Source organism: Notolepis coatsorum, assembly GCF_963971535.1.
Source record: "Notolepis coatsorum genome assembly, chromosome: 18".
NCBI lineage: Eukaryota > Metazoa > Chordata > Actinopteri > Aulopiformes > Paralepididae > Notolepis > Notolepis coatsorum.
In genome coordinates, this window is record NC_140182.1 from 83,931,661 (window position 1) to 83,951,016 (window position 19,356).

General features: G+C 43.9%; 3 protein-coding genes across 3 annotated transcripts in view; 2 read left to right on the top strand and 1 right to left on the bottom strand.

Annotated features, from left to right (window-relative positions):
- The window catches only part of LOC311245097 (nuclear factor of activated T-cells, cytoplasmic 3-like), a 29,325-nt gene extending 23,114 nt beyond the window's left edge, over positions 1–6,211 (top strand). Inside the window, exons 7-9 of the mRNA XM_084334877.1 lie at positions 67–122; positions 215–1,220; positions 5,384–6,211. Coding sequence (XP_084191003.1) covers positions 67–122; positions 215–1,220; positions 5,384–5,517 — 1,196 coding nt within the window. The 3' untranslated portion in view covers positions 5,518–6,211. The remainder of the gene's footprint in view (positions 1–66; positions 123–214; positions 1,221–5,383) is intronic.
- A 974-nt stretch (positions 6,212–7,185) lies between these two features.
- On the bottom strand, positions 7,186–8,794 carry pdcd2l (programmed cell death 2-like; the record flags this gene model as incomplete). The annotated part of the gene is made up of 1 exon (XM_084335369.1): positions 7,186–8,794. One exon carries the CDS (start codon positions 8,792–8,794, stop codon positions 7,676–7,678), a length of 1,119 nt encoding a protein of 372 aa, XP_084191495.1. The 3' UTR covers positions 7,186–7,675.
- Positions 8,795–9,460: 666 nt separating this feature from the next.
- Positions 9,461–19,356, top strand: part of LOC311245484 (E3 ubiquitin-protein ligase AMFR-like) — a 37,340-nt gene continuing 27,444 nt past the window's right edge. Inside the window, exons 1-6 of the mRNA XM_084335336.1 lie at positions 9,461–10,012; positions 10,148–10,240; positions 12,594–12,758; positions 14,716–14,868; positions 16,003–16,043; positions 16,152–16,284. Of these exons, the coding sequence (XP_084191462.1) occupies positions 9,749–10,012; positions 10,148–10,240; positions 12,594–12,758; positions 14,716–14,868; positions 16,003–16,043; positions 16,152–16,284 (849 nt within the window). The 5' untranslated portion in view covers positions 9,461–9,748. The remainder of the gene's footprint in view (positions 10,013–10,147; positions 10,241–12,593; positions 12,759–14,715; positions 14,869–16,002; positions 16,044–16,151; positions 16,285–19,356) is intronic.

Below are 19,356 nucleotides of genomic sequence, written 5' to 3' on the forward strand. Positions count from 1 at the left end.
TACAAATATCTCTGGTTATTATGTGTGTTTCATGTGACTCAACCATGGTACACGTTGTGTTCTCAGATGGTCGAACACAATGGGAAGTTGATGTAAAGGTCATGCCGGACAAAAGCAGCGAGGTAAGCATTCGTGTATGTTCATCCTTCCCCGGTGAGAATTCAAATATTACTTTGCATTTAAAACATATGATTGATCTCTATTTCGCTTGCAGTCCAGCGTTGTGGTGGAGATTCCCCCTTATCACAACAAGAAGGCGACGTCTGCCGTACAAGTGCAATTCTACGTGTCCAATGGGAAGAGGAAGAGAAGTCAGAGTCAGAACTTCACGTATCTGATTGGCCGCACACACCACTTCATCCCAGCCGGTGACCGCGCTGTCGCTGCTCCGCTGGTGAAACAGGAGCACTGTGACTTGGACTACACGACCCACAATCCACCTGGCCTCTATCGGACCGCCACTCTGCTGACCTCTCCCGACCAGCCCTTCTGTCCGGACGTGTCTTTTTACGATTCCTCCAGAATGCCGGTGCCTCCCTCCCAGCCGGCGTACTCTCCCCTGGGGTCCTCTCCTCTCCAGTATCCCCCTCAGCTCCAAGGCGGCAGCCGCAACGTAGGACGCCAGGGGATGAATGCTTTGCAGATGGCTGACCCCTCTCGGACATTGCCCTCTTCCCAGGCTGCCCAGCGCAGAGTGCCTTACAACAACCCATCTAATTCCCCTGTGAGGTCTGCCACAACCCTGGCCAATCACACTGTGCCTGCGCAATCCACCATGGCTGCCCCCAAATCGGCAGAAAAGTTGATGTACCAGAGTCCCGTCAGAGCTGCCCTCTGCCAACATCTGCCCCAGTCCGCTCCCAGCCAGATCAGAGCCCCCGCCTCCATCCAGTTCACCTCGCTTGTTTACTGCGGCTCCTTCTCACAGGCTGAGCAGAGTCTGAGCTACCAGCATAGCAGAGATACACCCGACTCCTATTCATCTACCCCTCAGACCTCCTCGGCCCCTCCTCAGGCCTCTGCTGGGGGACCTCCAAGGCAACAGGCCCTGTCTCTGGGTCCCAGGGGAGCCATTGTGTCCTCTGTTGACCCCCAGAAGCACCCGCCAGCTCCCCACTCGCTCTTCTCCAGCACCGGGGAAATGGTCAAAATCAAGCAGGAACCAGGGGAAAAGCTGAGCCTGGGCTCCGTGGGTCTACAGGAGATCACGCTCGATGATGGTATGGAGCTGCTAAGTGTTATGGGTGTGTTTTGGGCTATTAACACTGGCCCTGAGGCCATTGGCTTGTTAGTTGGGGATGGGGCCCAGACGCTTAACTGCAAAGAAACAGACTAAGAAATGACGTAAACACCATGATCAGAACCGCAAAAAAAAATGTCATCAACGACAAAACTGAGGAAAACAAAAACAAACCCCGCGAACTTTGGAAATTACTCAATAATCAACTAGGCTGCAGTAAAAAACTTAAAACCAGATTCTCAAACATAAACATAAAGACGGACAACACGCTCATCACAGACAAGCTGGATGTAGCCAATTACTTAAACATCTTCTTCACAAACATAGCCACAACACTGGTAAACAAACTACCCTCCCACTCAGGGCAGTATGGGGTAGAACACATAGTAGCATACTACAAAAACCTAGGGGTCCACAAAGACGACTTCAAACTTGAAATGGTAACAACCGATGAGGTACTCAAAAAATTGAGCGCCCTCCAACCTAACAAGGCCACTGGCCATGACAACATCCCCTCCAAATTCCTCAGAGACGCAGCAGCCGCCATCACCCCAGTCATCACACACATAATAAACCTCTCTATAAGACAGGGGCACGTCCCCAAGGACTTCAAAATTGCGAGAGTGACCCCTCTACACAAAAAGGGCAGCAAATTAGACCCAGGCAACTACCGCCCTGTTTCTATTCTTACCTCCATCTCAAAAGTCATGGAGAAAATAGTCTACGAACAGGTCGAAAAGTACCTGGCGGAAAAAAACCTAATCTACGAATTCCAATCTGGCTTCAGAACGTCCCACTCCACTGACACATGCCTCCTCTATTTGAACGACCACATCAAACAAGAGGTGGACGCTGGCAAATACTGCGGCATGGTCATGCTGGACCTACAAAAGGCCTTCGACACTGTCAATCACTCCATTCTAATGGACAAGCTAAAAGCAATTGGTTTTGATAGCCTATCAGTGAGCTGGATGCAATCCTACCTGGAGGGGAGAGAACAGATGGTAGAGGTAAACGGTACTCTATCCCCCCCCCTCACAGTGAGCTGTGGTGTTCCACAAGGAAGCATACTAGGACCGCTACTCTTCCTAATTTATGCAAATGACATGTCGTCAGCCTGTGACTGCAACTTGTTCCTGTTTGCGGACGACTCAGCCCTGCTGGTCTCTGACAAGAACAAATTGCAGGTTGAAAAAACCCTCAGCACGGAACTAGGCAAAATCTGCATATGGCTCGCTGATAACAAACTATCATTACACATGGGCAAAACAGAGTCCATTCTCTTCGGTTCAAATAACAAACTCAGCAAGACCGACGGATTCTCAGTTACAGTGGGTGACAATATTGTCACAAGGAAAGACGAAATTACCTACCTGGGTTCCATCCTAGAGGCAAATCTTTCCTGTGACAAAATGGCATCCAATGTAATAAAAAAAGTCAACCAACGAACTAGATTCTTGTACCGGATCTCCTCTCTGGTAAACAAGAATACCCTGAAGACTCTGGCAGGAGCACTCATTCAAGGGTACTATGACTATGCGTGCACCTCATGGTACCAAAGCACCTCAAAGGCGCTTAAAACAAAATTACAAACATCACAAAACAAACTGGTCAGACTACTACTTGACCTGAACCCCAGAACCCACCTCACCCCTGCCCACTTTGCCAACCTAGGATGGCTTAGAGTAGACGACAGAGTACAGCAACTTGCAATGGGCCTGGTCTACAAGATACACTATACGACCGGGGTGCCCATGTACATGTCAAAATACTTCCCAAAGGTCAGTGAATACCACAACCACTACACCAGAGGAAGCTCAACAAATCATGTTAAACCCAGATTCGGCTCAAACAAGGGACTAAACACGTTTCGCAATTATGCCACAACAATGTGGAACGCCCTACCCAAAGCTGTAAAGGAATGTGAATCCCTGCCCACATTCAAAACCGCCCTTAAAGAGCACCTACGGGAGGCTGCAATTCGAAACTGGCCACCGTAAATGTCCAAAACCCCCACCACCTCCTAATAGACAGTCTCCTCCCCACCGCATGTATATATTCCCTCCCCGCCGTATGTATATTTCCCTCCCACCCACCCACCCCCTCCTAATGTACAGTCCCCTCCCCATCATATGTATATACTCTGTCAGGATCTAGGGGTAACAGTACTGTATATTTGAATACCGCCTATGTCACAAATGTATCAGTACTAAATACCTATATGTCCCTATGCCATAAATGTCATGTATGTTGTGTATGTCATAAATGTCTATATGAATTGAAAATGGGGGACCCTGATGGAAACAAGACAAACGTCTTTCTCAGGTCTGCATCCCCTTAACAATTGTATGTATTGAGCCGTACTGTATTGTACCCATTCTGCAATCTGTTAAATAAAGTTTTCATTCATTCATTCATTCATTCATTCATTCAGCCCTTCCCCAACCATGGGGTCTCTCAAAAACTAAAATAAATGTAGTAATGTTTGGATATTATTTTGGCATGAAAAACGATTGCGACTAATAGACATCATTTTGTTGTCTAATCCATTAGTTGATTTAATCATTTATAAAATGATTATTCCCCCCACATGCAATAATGCAGAAGGACCTCTTTAAATGCTTACCAGGGACGTGCTTATCATGTTTCAGGGAATAACTCCTCTTCACATGGAGGAAAAATGCCAGTTGACTAAGAATGAATGGACAGATTAATGGACTAAGGGGACAGCCCTGTTTCTTTAGATTATCACGTGTGACAGCGGAGAAACCAAAAGATGCCATTGCACTGCGGGGGAGTGTTTTCCAATAATGCGTTGGCAGTGATTGCAGGCCGTCAGGGTGGTGGACCATAAAGCTCTCAGGCTCTCACCATGCCTACCAGGGTTTTTAATTAAGCGCCTCTTGCTGGACAGAGAGTGTTTGTCCAGAACACACAGACATGGGCCAGTATTCCTCTCTCACCATATGCCCACACAGTGTGTGTGAGCTGCATGGCTGTTGGCGTGTATGTGTGTGTGTGTGTAAACGTGCGGACACACATACTATGTGTATTCCTTATGATCTAGGTTAATAACGGGTGTGTGTGTGTCTGTATGTATGTACACTATCGCTGTATGATCGGTTGGGTTAATAATAGCCAGGGGCCTGGTTGGTAGCTGAGGAGATCACACTTGACCTGTGTGTAGGTTTTGTGTCCAACCTCTGATGGGACGGCTAAAGATACTACTTATGTTAATCCGCTACAGTTACAGTATGACAGCTGTCATAGTGCTGCGATGACAGACACTCAAAAGACCTCCTAACCCCTTGACTCCGGCTTGGAAATAAGAACCCAGAGCTGGCTGGGGAGGCGTCTCTTTGAACTTGACTTTCCCCCGGCGTGGTGTCCCCCCCCCCCCCCCCCCGCTGTCCCCCCGCTGTCCCCCCCCCCCCCCCCGCCGTCGCTGGAATAAGCTCCCAGTCTAGGTTTCACCACAGGTGTATTTTCTCAGAGTATGGTAGAGTTAGCAGACGGAGTGACCCATGAGGGTTTGTTTACGGGGGAGGCATCGCTCTACTCGTATGACTACTACTGATTCCAGACCCCACGTCGGCGGCGTGTTTTTACACGTGTCGTCTTTCATCTAATCGCACACAAGGCTCAGGTTTCAGACACGCACACCACCTTTTCATGAGAGCTATGAATAGAGTGTATATATGTAGCCATTCAATACATGTGACTGTTTATTTTTTGGGGGGAAGGGGGGTGGGGGTTGTTGCACTGAGAGTATGAATAGACTCGCAAAATCAGGCCAGAGCCTTTGCATGGATGGCACCTTTTGAGAAAGCTTGAATGGACATTTTTCCAATAATAGCTAATAATAATTAAATATACCCTCTACAGAAGGTTCTCTACACTTTAAAGTAGATTTTTGTTAATTGTATAGTTAAGTTTATTAGTTATTGTGGAAACAAAGCAGAGCGTATTGTATTACCTTGCAAGAAAACATTGCAAGCACTCCATGTGATATGGGGCAGATAGAACACATACTTTTGGGGGTTCTAGCTTGCTCTCGAAAAAGGGACAACACTGCCCTCGTGTGGTGGAAATAGAGACAACACCCTGGTTGTAACACCTGTCAAATGTGTTTCTTCACTGCAGTGAACGAGATCATCGACAGAGACATCTCTCAGCTCTGTGGTGGTGCAGAGTTGGTCCAAGCGGGACAGGACCGCTACGGATGGGACCAGAACCTCAGTGATGGTGCATTGCCGTTCTGCGGTGGTCCTCAGTAGCTCACTACTTTACCCAGGTGCTGACGACAGTGCTAATTCTATGCATTTGACAATGCCCCCGATTGTATTTCTACTCTTATGTATCGAGGTGAAAATGTATAATAGTGCCTCCGCTTGAGTATGATTTATAACCAGTGGTCTGTAACAAATCTATTAGTTTAGATTTATGAGGTTATCAGGTCAAATAGTTTGTTTGCTTAAACATCTCAGGATTTGTATTCATTCAAAAACAGAAAAATCCTTTGGAGCAAAAGTGGCTATACCTCATTGACATACCAAAGATTTCTATAATCATAGAAAATGACACTGGTCTGTAATTACATGAAATTGTTATACGCCTATGTCAAGCAATAGGCTAATGTGACATAATCAGTACTAACCCATTTGTAACGTCATTGACGAGGCTGTAGTTGCCTAAAAAAACTAGGACATGTGTTAATATTTTATTTATTGGCAAATGCATTAATGATGAATCTATTTTTGATACTCTGGATCTTGCACAGTTGAAGCAAAATGCTTTGGAATAATATTTGCATTTTGTAGGTTTGTTTAACTGTATTTTATGTGCATTTTTCTATTTTACCTCCTAAAGAAGGTTGTCCATCAAGTTGTAACGGTTTGCTTTGGTGTGATGCTAAGGCTGTTTAACTATCAAAATGTGTATCTTAACGTTGAAGTCTGAATAAAAGCAATACAATAAAAATGTACTCTTATGAAAAGAATAATGTACTTCGCGTTGAATAGTTTTTGTGGTGGGGAAACAAAACAAAACAAGTTGGTAGAACAGCTGCCTGGTCCTTGTTAATTTGCAGACATGTATAATTTATAATATAACACTGCTGCTCAAGTAGCCCTAGGTGACACTGAAGATGTCCTGTAAAGTCAACATCTTGTGAAAACTCAGGTCAACTTGGACGTTTTTCTGCAAATGTATATCTAGAATGTGGTTAACTCAAGGCATGTACTAGGTGGTGCGTTCCTTGTGTTGTAGGACTACCCTCTAATGCAACATGCATTAAACTAAGGGTTCCTTTGTTTGATAAGAACTGATATTAAGTGTTCTGACCTGCCATGTACGGTCACTGCTGAGGATTGAGTGGATAAATTAAAACGTTGTTGCCTAACATTAGATCAAGGACAGAGGCATTCCACTTGCTCTCCTACATGAGCCAGAGCAGACTATTATTCCTGAGAGCAGCTATGGACTGTTTCTGCATTAGCAAACATTGCAACAGGAAATAAACTTGGGTCCTTGTTATTGTCACTTTGAACCCGTCTAGTCTAGACAAATGAAGTAGGTAACAGTAGGAACATTATGAAAGATTGTTGACAGATTTCCCACCATTCCTCCCTGGTGTCGGGCTCCTCATTCATTTCCATACATTTTAATATAAACAATACAGCACTATTATTCTATAATATATTTTTCTGTGTCATGGGTACCTGATTTTATGAGGGAATTTAGCCGTTTTCAAATGATCAGTAAAGTAACTATTTCTCACATGAAGTATAATTTGAGCTACTGTGAACTTTTCACACCTAAGCATGGATAAACACTACACAAACAAGGCAAAGATTTACCGATTTTATTTACCGGTCTGCTTATTTTTCAATGGTAATAAATGTGTAAGACATGTCAACTGACAAAACAAATGTTTGACTCAGAATTGTGTTTTATTGACATTAGTTGCACAGCAATAGTTTTTCGACTGCTGCAACTTGATAGTTTGTACTAAAGTGAAATATCACTTTAAGCATGTCATCACAATAGTCTTATTTATTTTAGACGTTTCTCTCCCCAATTTAGTCATTATGCCAATTCCCCTGGTCATTGCACTATACTTTTGCCGATCTGAAGAGGATGTAGACTAACACATGTCTCATCTGATACATGTAGAGTCACCAGCTGCTGCTTTTCACCTGACAGTGAGGAGGAGAGCGTAACAGGCACCCTGATTGACCAGTAGGAGTCACTAATGCAATGACCAGGAGTCAGGACTAATACCACACCGGCTTCCCACCCACAAACACCACCAATTGTGTCCGTTGTAATGTCTGAGCAAGCCAGAAGTATCACTACTGGGAATTGAACCTGGGTCTGTTTGGTGGTAGGCGAGTGCTTATACCTCTACACTACTCAGACACCCCTTCACAATAGTCATTTGAATAATTTTTGGTCAGGGTCTGCCTGAATGAAAAGAAACTCTTCCATGGGTGAGCTGGAGCCGGACATCCAGCAGCTACTCCTGCAAGTGAACACCAGCACAGTTCCAAACTCCAATGGCATATCGGAGTTTGAGTCTTTACTTTGCAACAAGCTGACCAGAGCAGGCATTAGCTGTAACTCAAAGGTCCTGGGACTTCCGCAGTGGCTACAAGCTGGGACCATCTGCTCCATGTTAGTAGGAGGCTCCGAGATGAAGAGGGGCGACCCGTTCCAACAGTAACGTAGGATTTGCTCTGGACATAGGGAGATCTTCTTCATGAACCTAGAGAAGATCTCATCTCCATGTCTGGCTTTGGTCTTCTCGTACTTCTCCTCCTTGCCGCCTTCACAGCTGTCCAGAGCTCCCACGGCGACACCTTCTCTCTTCTCATACTCTCTTAGTAACTCCCGAGCGTGCTGCAAGTCGCCCTCCCCACCCAGGTCCGACTCATCCACCACACTGATGTAAAATGGACGGAGGACAGGAATGCCCTGCTGACTCTCCTCTACTGTCCCCCTCAGTGTGAGGTCCTGCAGCCTGCTGCTGACATCCAACTCAGTGGATACAGGACTCACCGTCTCAGGGTCTGCTGCCACCTCGTGAGATTGGGTGTGGGTTTTGTCGTTCACAATGCCTCCTCCTCTTCCTTCATCATCCATGCCCCAGTCATCAGCACTATCACACCAGTCTGTAATTGTCATGGGAGCATCCTTGGCTGAGGCGTAGCTGGGTAGCTCCAGCACTGGGGCTACCTTCACTTCCGACTCAAGGCACTGGGAGCGTAAAACCCTCCAGGACTTTGACTTTCCACAGCAAAGGTTACTTGTGCAGGCAAATACATGTAGGGTTCTGTGATAGGGAGAGGCCCCGAGGGGACAGTATACCTGCACCACATGTATTAGAGCAGCACTGCAAAGGTTACAACGTGGGTGTTGCTGATAAATGGTTGGCAGTACATCAGGCAAATCCCCTATTTTGTTAGTCAAATATGACGGTGGATATTTCTTAGCGTCAACCTCCCCATCACACAAGCCGACAAGAGTTACCTCCTGGTTTGATGCTGCAGCCATGTTTCAGTTCACATGTTGACAACATGGGCCGGAAGTACCGTGTGAGGTGCGGCACCTTAATAACACCGGAAGGTTGATAGAAACTGAAACGAACACTAAATGTATCACAAAATGCTCGAAGAAACAAAACAACACAAACGGTAACATGTATATCACAAAAGTGTAGTAAGGTGATTCTAATAGCAAATAAGTACTGAGTTTACTTTGTGCTTGCCATTAACTGACGTTAGTAAAAGAATTGTTCCTAGTTACGATAATATCCGGGTCAAACCCAAGGCAACTATAAACTATAAATGATTTATAGTTTCCTTGATTAAACACGGAATCTGAGATATTATTGTAATCAGATGCCATATTTGTCCTAATATATATGAATTCCTTATATAATGATAATGATAATAATAAGATTGAAGAATACCTCAACGGCCATATAAATTACGAAACAAATATGCATTCACTTTAGCTGTTTGTTTATGCTTTAACTCGAACAGCGTGTTTCATAATACATTCTCGGACACAAATAAATACATTAAAAAAAGTAAATAATAAACTTGTAAAAAAAAAAGGAGAGAGAGAGATCCCGCCGGAAGTGATCCGCTTGGTGTATTTGTTTTGGTCAGGATTCATGGTAACGCTATAGCTAATCTAACGAGCAAGGAGGGGGGATACATTTATCTATAATTTATCAATAAAAAATGTACATGATAACAATCTAGCTATCACTGAATATGACCCAAAAGCGAGACTTTAGTATTGGGCTCACTAGTCTAGTAGCTAGGCAACGTTAGCGTCGCTAAATGTCAAACTCAGGTGGAGATAAACCGAGACGGACAGGCTGGTGAAGACGAGAGATCACTGTGTTTAGTAACGCGTTGAAGCTGAGAGACCCGCAGATTATTGTATTGCGTTGCTCGGCATCGCAATAATTGATCTAACGTTACCATCCCCATCGCCATGCCTTTGTTGTTTTTGGAGAGGTTTCCATGGCCAAGTTTACAGACATACACAGCCTTGAGCGCTGTCTTGCTTGTTGGGACTATCCTGAGTGCCTACACCACTGTCACAGAGTTCCAATTTGACATTGATGTGAAAGAGGAAACTGAAGAGCACAGAGCAAGAATAGTGGAAGACGTGGTATGGGATGGTGAGGAACAAGGCTATGGAAATGTGGCAACCGATGTCCTCGTATACCTGGTGACTGACAATGTGTTTGTGTGGGTGAGTATGTCGTCATCCACAGCCTCTGCTCCGTTGTCCTCAGACAACACGCAATGTGAAACGTTTGCCGATATTATATGCATTTGAAAAACAATAATATGGTTACTTTCTGTCATTTTTATTCTCCATGTCTAGGTGATGGTAAATACAGCCTGCTGCATCCTAATGCTAATTGCAAAGGTGATCCAATGCATCGTTTTTGGACCACTCCGTGTCAGTGAAAAACAGGTTAGGGGGGGCGGGGTGCCATTCTGGAATGTAGGCATTGAGACTTTCTTCAGTCTGATTTTGGAAAAAGTCCCAAACTAAAAGTGTTCTGGGTTTCCCCAGATGACCCACCTAATTACATACAATTTTATTTTCCATTTCAGATACTAACCAACTAGTATCACAGACACTCTTATATAACCAAAAAATTGTCTACGAACAGGTCGAAAAGTACCTCGCGGGAAAAAAATCGAATCTACGAATTCCAATCTGGCTTCAGAACATCCCACTCCACTGACACATGCCTTCTCTATTTGAACGACCACATCAAACAAGAGGTTGACACGGGCAAATACTGCGGCATGGTCATGCTGGACCTACAAAACTAAAGGCTTTCTTCACTGTCAATCACTCCATTCTGATTGACCAGCTAAAAGCAATTGGTTTTGATAGTTCATCAGTGAGCTGGATGCAATCCTACCTGGAGGGGAGAGAACAGATGGTGGAGGTAAACAGTACACTACCTCCCCCGTGCTGTGGTGTTCCACAAGGAAGCATACCAAGACCGTTACTATTACTAATTCATGCAAATGACATGTCGTCAGCTTGTGACTGTAACTTGTTCCTGTTCGCGGACGACAGCCCTGCTGGTCTCTGACAAGAACAAGTTACAGGTTGAAAAAACCCTCAGCTCAGAACTCAGCAGAATCTGCACCTGGCTCGCTGATAACAAACTATCATTACACCTGGGTAAAACAGAGTCTATTCTTTTTGGAACAAATAACAAACTCAGGAAGGCCAACAGCTTCTCAGTTACAGTGGGTGACAATATTGTCACAAGGAAAGATGAAATTACATACCTGGGTTCTATCCTAGAGGCAAATCTTTCCTGTGACAAAATGGCAACCAATGTAATCAAAAAAGTCAACCAACAAACAAGATTCTTGTACCGGATCTCCTCTCTGGTAAATGAGAATACCCTGAAGACTCTAACAGGAGCACTCATTCAAGGGTACTATGACTATGCTTGCACCTCATGGTACCAAAGCACCTCAAAGGCACTAAAAACAAGATTACAAACTGCACAAAACAAACTCGTCAGACTACTACTTGACCTTACTCCTAAAACCCACCTCACCCCTGCCCACTTTGACAACCTAGGATGGCTTAGAGTAGACAACAGAGTACAGCAACTTGCAATGGGCCCTGGGTCTACAAGATACACTACACCACTAAGATACCCATGTACATGTCGAAATACTTCCCAAAGGTCAGTGAATACCATGACCACAACACCAGAGGGAGTTCCATAAATCATGTTCAACCCAGATTCGGCTCAAACAAGGGACTAAACACGTTTCGGAATTATGCCACAACAATGTGGAACGCCCTACCCACAGCTGTAAAATAATGTGAATCCCTACCCACCTTCAAAACCGCTCTCAAAGAGCACCTACGGGAGGCTGCAATTCGAAACTGGCCCCGGCAAATGTCCAACCCCCCCCCCCCCCCCCCCCCCAACCCCCCTCCAATGTACAGTTTCTTCCCCCTCAAATGTAAATATTCTCTTTTAGAAACTCTTAAACAGTACTGTATATTTGTATATCTTGTATGTCATAAATGTCTGGATGTAACAGTACTGTATATCTGTATGTCGTGTATGTCATAAATGTTATGATGAATTGAAAATGGGGGACCCTGATGTAAACAAGACGAAAGTCTTTCTCTGGTCTGCATCCCCTTAACAATTGTGTGTATTGAGCCGTACTGTATTGTACCCATTCTGCAATCTGTTAATAAAGTTTTAAATCAATCAATCAATCAATCAATCAATCAATCAATCAATCAATCAAGCCTACATTTCACAATTTATTTTCTGACAAACAGATTAATAAGGTGCTGCTGATGTGTTTTGGATGAATACTAGTCTTCATCAGAGCTTGTGACGAGCTCTGATCAAGGCTTGTAACAAATTGAAAATATCCAAAAAGGAAAGTTGGGAAACCACCTCAATGCAAAAATACAATGTTATATGAGCTCAAACAGCACATTAAAGGCTAAAAAGATGCAGTCTCTACACAAGCGACATGTTTCAATCTGAAACATCAATATATTGTGTTCTACTTTTTCTAACCGTCTTCTCAATGTTTACTAGTGGATAGTATCTAGTTGAAAAATATTTCAGCACCTCATGATGTTTGTCAAAAAGTAAATAATCAAATCTAAGGTTTTCTGCCTTGGCCGCTAGTTGTGGGATGTGCTCTACCTTTTCTATGATAACACCGGAGAGATTATCGGTTGAGCACTCCTAATTGAAACACCCTTTTTGTTGGAGCTTTTCTTATCCCTCAGTATCTCTCGTCTCCCCCATTAGCACCTCAAGGACAAGTTCTGGAACTTCATCTTCTACAAGTTCATCTTCATCTTCGGCGTGCTGAACGTCCAGACGGTGGAGGAAGTCGTCATGTGGTGTCTGTGGTTCGCTGTGCTGGTCTTCCTCCATCTCATGGTTCAACTCAGCAAGGACCGCTTTGAATATGTACGTTTCAGATCCACAGTGTTAACAAAACTACGATTGGTTTTGAGATTAACCAATTTTTTTATATTAATTTATTACATTTATATAGCGCTTTTCTCAGACTCAAAGCACTTTACAACGTAGGGTTATGGAAATTGCCGTAAAGAGCAGCTAGCCTAGCTCCATCAAAAGTGAAGAAATACAACTTCCAACAAATCCAAAACTGACGCAGAGATGGAAATTGATGTCAATCATCTTGTCTGACTCTGGGGAAGATGGCATATAAGCGTAGTTCTCAAAACTTTGGAATGTTCCTTTAAAAAGACAGCATCTCAGGTATTAATAAATTTTATTTAATTTGTACTTTATTTAACGAGGTTAGTCTCATTGAAGTTAGAAACCTCTTTTACAAGAGACCTGGCGAAGACATCAATTCAGACAATTACAAATCACAATTTCATAAAATTCACACTATACATTTTTTTTTAAAGGGGACATGTACTGCTATTCCTAGCACTATTTGGGCAACTTTACACAATTCCTGTTAGTCTATTGAAGACATCTGTAAGGTTTTTTTCAAAAAAATGCATTGTTTTATATTTCTAATCAAGTACTCAAAACCATAATTTTCCAGCTTCAAGATTTCAGGCTGTTATGACCTAGCTCCGCCCATAAGCACTTTGAGTGACAGTCAGTCCACACAGTCTGCGACTGGTAGACAGAGAGAGATAGAGAGAGAGGGGGGGGGGGGGGGTGCGAGAGAGAGAGAGAGAGAGAGAGAAAAAAAAGACAGGCCGTCTCTTCCTTTCGTTTTTTCTCTCTCTTGTGGGGGGGGGGGGGCCTCCCTTCCTCCCCTCTCCCGTGTGGCGCGGCAGGTCCCCCCCCCCAAGTGCTCCCTCCCTCTCTCTGTCTCCCTCTCTGTCTCTCTCTCCCTCTCTCTCTCCCTCTCTATCTCTCTCTCTCTCTCTCTCCCTCCAGAGTATGCAGAGGTGTCGGGTTTCACTGCCTTGCAGTATGAGGAAGTGGTTTTCCACTCGCTGTCTAGTCTATGTAGATTGTGGGCGGGCATTAGCTACAACCACAGAGCCAATCACATCACTGTCTTATACCCAGAGCCTGAATGACGTGACTCAGACCTTCAAATCAGGATGGACTAATTTACTGGAGCAGGAAATTATCTGAGCTGAATCAGAGCAATCCGCCAATATGGTATTTAGACACTAAAACACATTGATACTAACTCCTATTACTATAATACAATGCTAGAGACTGAAAAATGACATTTATAGTACATGTCCCCTTTAAAGAAAGAAAAGGGGGACCACATCAGAGTTGTACATTGAAGTTCATTATAGACATGCCATAGCCCTAAATTAAGTGTTAGAATCAGTCAATTAAGAAAATGTGCATCAACATCAACAGTGCATCAACATCAATCAGCAAATATAAAATATTAGTCAACATGAGCAACTCTCCCAAATCCAAAAACTAGAGTGACAAAATTAACATTTGTGATCAGAAGCTGCTTCATAGACATTGAATTGGAAAATATGACACAGAGCACCCAGGGGAATGTTCTGAGTATATGGGTATGTTTCTGTTTCAGAACCGAGAACACTACTACAGTATTAAGCTCATTTGGGTATAGAAATTCAAACAAATATTCTGTGGGTCCACAAAATCAGTCTCCCATTCATTGTCTATGGAACAGCTCTAGACTTTATACCCGATGACTAAACGTTTTGAGTCTTACTCCTATGGTTTCAGGCTTTGGGAGAGAGTCACTCACATTCTATATCAATTGCACTTTCCTAGGCCATGGAAATAACATTGGAATTCTTAATCTGGTGGGATACACCTGCATTCATCAAAGAGTGCATCTGCTCAACCTGACTGTTGACACACACACGCACACGCACACACACACACACACACACACACACACAAATTGATAGGATTATGTTGTGTGTGTTTCCAGCTGTCCTTCTCCCCTACCACCCCTATGGCCAGCCATGTGCGGGTGCTGTTTCTGCTGGTGGGACTCATGTTGTCATGCTGTGGCCTGGCTCTGCTCTGTGGTCTGCTAGGCCACGGCCAGGGCATCCACACCGTGGCCTTCATGGCTGCTGAGGTAGGACACTCTTCCTCTGTTCTCAAGATGAACACACAGTCAGGGATTCTGTCTTCTAATGACATCACTGTTGGACGGATTCAACGTCCTTAACTCTCAGTATTCCTAAAATCCTGTGCAAGTGTGCTTTAGAGTTTTATGATATGTATCAAGTCAAGAGTTTTATTTGTCACGGCATACGAGTATACAATGAAATGCGGGTGGTCTTGCCCGCAACCATGTGCATATACAATAGTAATAACATATAATAGAATCCAATAGAGCGACATTGTGCAATAAACAAGTAAACAGAGTAGGCATATCGGTATATGTACATACGTTATTTACAGAGCATGGTAGGACATGCTAGGTCCTGTGGTAGTGCAATACACTGTTAGCTACGGATGAGGCACTGGGTCTTTATGTACATGCTATATTATACTTGAGCTTACATGCATAATACACTTTTATTGTTTTTCAGTGAAGTGGCCCTTTTACAGTTCAAAAGCCCCCTAGCAAAGTGGTCGAGTACTGTTCTTAAGTACAAATGTACTCTTTGTACTCTACATTACACTACATTTATCTGAACCCATCAGTTACTAGTTACTTTGAAGAAAAAGATTTTACATAGAAAACATGGCAAAAATGTATGAAGATTATATACTTTCACATTTGAAGCCTGTCAACTTCAAGAGGACATAATCAGAGCAGCTTAACTGGATCACACACCACTTTCACCTTTTAGAGGTCAATGGTCAATGAGGGTTGAACGCTCCCAAGCACTGGAATACACAAACATCATGTGGAATGCATACCTTTGCTTTAGATACAGTACTTAAGTACATTCAACATCGAATACTTCTCTACTTCTTGGACTTTTACCAGAGTACTCATTTATCTGGGTATTTCTACTTTTACCTAAGTAAAGGAACTGTGTACTTCTTCCACCACTGGCAAAGACTTAGTCTCTTGTGTCAATGACATGTGTTCAGGATAAAAACAAGATTAAGATAAGAATAAAAAAGCAGGGTTTCTTTTCATTACACACACACACGCACGCGCACACGCACACATACACACATACACACACACACACACACACAAAAATTGATAGGATTATGTTGTACTAAGAGCCGGTGTTCTCTCCCCTCGCAGTGCATGCTGGTGACCGTCAGAACTACACACGTCATCTTCCGGTAGGTGCTGCTACTGGTGTTTCTGCCGCAGACACGTGAACCGTTAACAAAAACAGACTCTGAGAAGCTTTTTCTTCCTATACGTGTTTGGTTGTGCTCCCTGTCCAGGTATTCCATCCACCTGTGGGACCTGAGCTATGAGGGCAACTGGGAGAGTAAGGCCTCCTATGTCTACTACACTGACTTTGTCATGGAGCTGGTTCTCCTGGGTCTGGACCTTGTCCATCACATCCACATGCTGGTGAGTTCACGGCACACGGCTGGTTACACGCAATCCGTCGTCCACTCTAGGCTGACGTGTGTCAGAAGCCATGGTATGTTAATTAAGCGAGTGCTTCCTTGGATTTGAAACGGGCACTGTAGGGTTTTTGCCACTGTGATGTGGAATTTTCCATGACTCATGACAACACCGGTATTACCGGTGACACCGGACATTTCCTCCTCTCGCTTGCTTTCATTTGAAATATTTCCAAATCCTCTGCTATCGCTGTGTAACGTGTCATCTTTAGAGCCTTCTTTCTCTCCTTCACGTGAAGTTAAAACGAAGTGAAAGTGAAACCTAAAAATGCCTGCTGTCCGCATGTTAGATTTATAATGTCTAAATTACACGCTTGATAACACGTTTAGTATTTTACAAATGAGCATTTCTTATTTGAATGTGGGCACTGATATGAGGAAATTAACTAAATGGGTTTTATTTCTATAAAAGAAAAAAGCATACACCGCCGGTGAAGGTGGTGGGCAAGTAATGTACTCTGTGGATGCCTGAACAGTAACACCGGTATCACTGGCTACCGCGGCAAGCCTACCACATGGAGAGATAACGAAGGTTATCCTATAACCCTAGTTATATGAGTAGATAGCCGTTTCCGGGTTCCCGTTTTGCGCTCTGATTCCAATTCTTGATCACCATTCGAAAAAATCGATAAGTGTATAGATCCAACGCGATACAGTAGAACTCCATGATCAGCGGGGTTCAGAGGATCCAGAATGAACTCTGGTAACCCCGGCTGGATCAGTGGACTGGAAAATGTGGAGTATCGGATTTTTTCCCCCATCCATTTTCATTGAGTCCATTCCAAAATCCCTTATGTCATCTGAAAGACGACAGGGGGCGCTTTTTTCCACAATGATCGCCGGCGCCGCTCGGGTATACTCGGGTAGGCTCGGGTGATGCAATATGATTTCAGATCGCTAAAAAAAAAAAAAAATCAGAGAAATCTCGTGAGTGGCATTCCACGTCACTATTAACACTTTGGTTGCCTTGGGTTAAATTAATGATATACCATAGATTGCCAGCGCTATTTGTCTATGGAGAAAGTCCCCTTCTTTGCAGGGCTATAACTTTTTTAATTCTATTGCTACATTGCCATTATTAGGGCCCAATCAAAGTCCTATATGTATTGTTCATTGTGTAGCAACGTTAAACTTTTTCATTCACATATTCATAGTAAAGTATGGTCTAATGTATAAGTATGTTTTCATCTCTTTCTGCAACTTTCTCCAGAACGTGATATATAGCCCCAAATGCATTATATTGATGATGAAATACAGTTTGATGGCAATCAGCGCGATATAAAAAATTCCAACTAGACGTACTTCTAGAAGTTACTACACGTCATCTGATGTTGACCGGATGGGCGAGGGGGCGTTTATAATTCCGTGCGCAGCGTTATACCAATCATCTAATGTGGGTCAAATGTTGATAAAAGCAGTTAGTATCGAAGATGGTAACGTTACACGCTGAAACTCACCCCAGTCTCCGCGCGCCGTTGGGCGATCATCGTCGAGTAGAAATTTTATCATTATGGGATATATTATTACCCGGTCCATCTCCAGCTTGTATAATGGTATATACGTCCAAATCATGTTGTTTATCGAGTTATTGGCAATCGATCGCTATGTAGAGTGACGAGCTAGAATGCCGGAACCAATACCGAGTGCCCGGAAGTAATAGGGCCGACCAGCAAAACCTCTACTGCGCTTCCTGTTAAGCGGTTGCGCCGATCGGCCACCAGATGGCGCTCCTGAACCGCCAGAGAGCTCAGTGGGTCCTGCTGGTGGACCTCAGGCCAGCGGAGGGGGAATATGAATCCGATTCCAGATTTTTGAAATATTGATATAAGGACGCTGTACAGCGTCCCCCGGCAACTTTAGCATGGCCAGCAATGACGCTGTAAAGCGTTTTTAGGCAGTCAAAGTGTTAAAAACCTGAGATATCTCGTGAGTGGCACTCAAAGTGTTAAGAGCAGAGCGCTCGCTATCTACTCATATAACTAGGGTTATAGGATAACCTTTGTTATATTTCGTAGATAGCTCGGCTCTGCTCTATGGGACATAGGAGCGGAGCAGGGCTGAGAGCCCGACAAATGCACCCGCTGAGGTCCCCTACAACCATCAGAATACCGGGGAGGGTCCGGGCCCCCCACCCCCCCTGCGAAAGAGGGGACAGCACCCAACAGATGCACAGGGTGAGCAGACCGCGGGACACAGGGCTCTACAGTGCGACCATATTGCTCGCATATGCCCCTAAAAATATGTGTGTGAACCTGAAAAATCAATTACTCGCACGGTGTGCGAGTGCAGATTACAGCCTTAGTCGTTCTTTTTATTTCTCCACTGAGAATCGTAAAAAACTACAAGTCCCACATTGCACTCAAGCCAACGGTCCAATCACAGTAGAGTGACGTGACTGGTTTCATGGGAAATAAAGCAAATGACCAATCGGAAGCTCTCATTTTGCTTGTTTACTTTCTGAAAGTCTGCCATTGCGATATGCGAGCGTTTTCCGAGACACTAACTTATTATAGTCTTACCAATAGCAATAGATTTTAGAACACCTAGATTTAGCGATAGCAATAATAATATAACGTTAATGCAACAAAACGAATGCCTTGCTTTGTTAATCATAACGTTGATGCAGTAGCGTATGTCGTTGTGTTGACTGTAACGGACATGATAACAACATAACACTGTGTACACATTCAAATTGCGATAATCGATTCTAACATTTTCAAATCGATGCAGTTGAATTTTCCCCTTAGGATCGATGCATTGTTACACCCCAACACCAAAGTAACTGGCCCACTGTGTATGTGTGTACAGCTTACTTGGCTAGCGTTATCAACAGCAGAGGTGGGCAATAGGGTCCAGCTGCAGCGCCGGACGGCCGGAGTGCAAGCGGTGTGACGTAATTGGCAGAATCGACTGTCAATCAATGGTCTACCTGACACGCAAACTCATAAACAATGTTTCTGTACTGGAGGTGTACAGTATTTCAATAGGCAACCCTGAAAGGATTATTTTTCTAGAA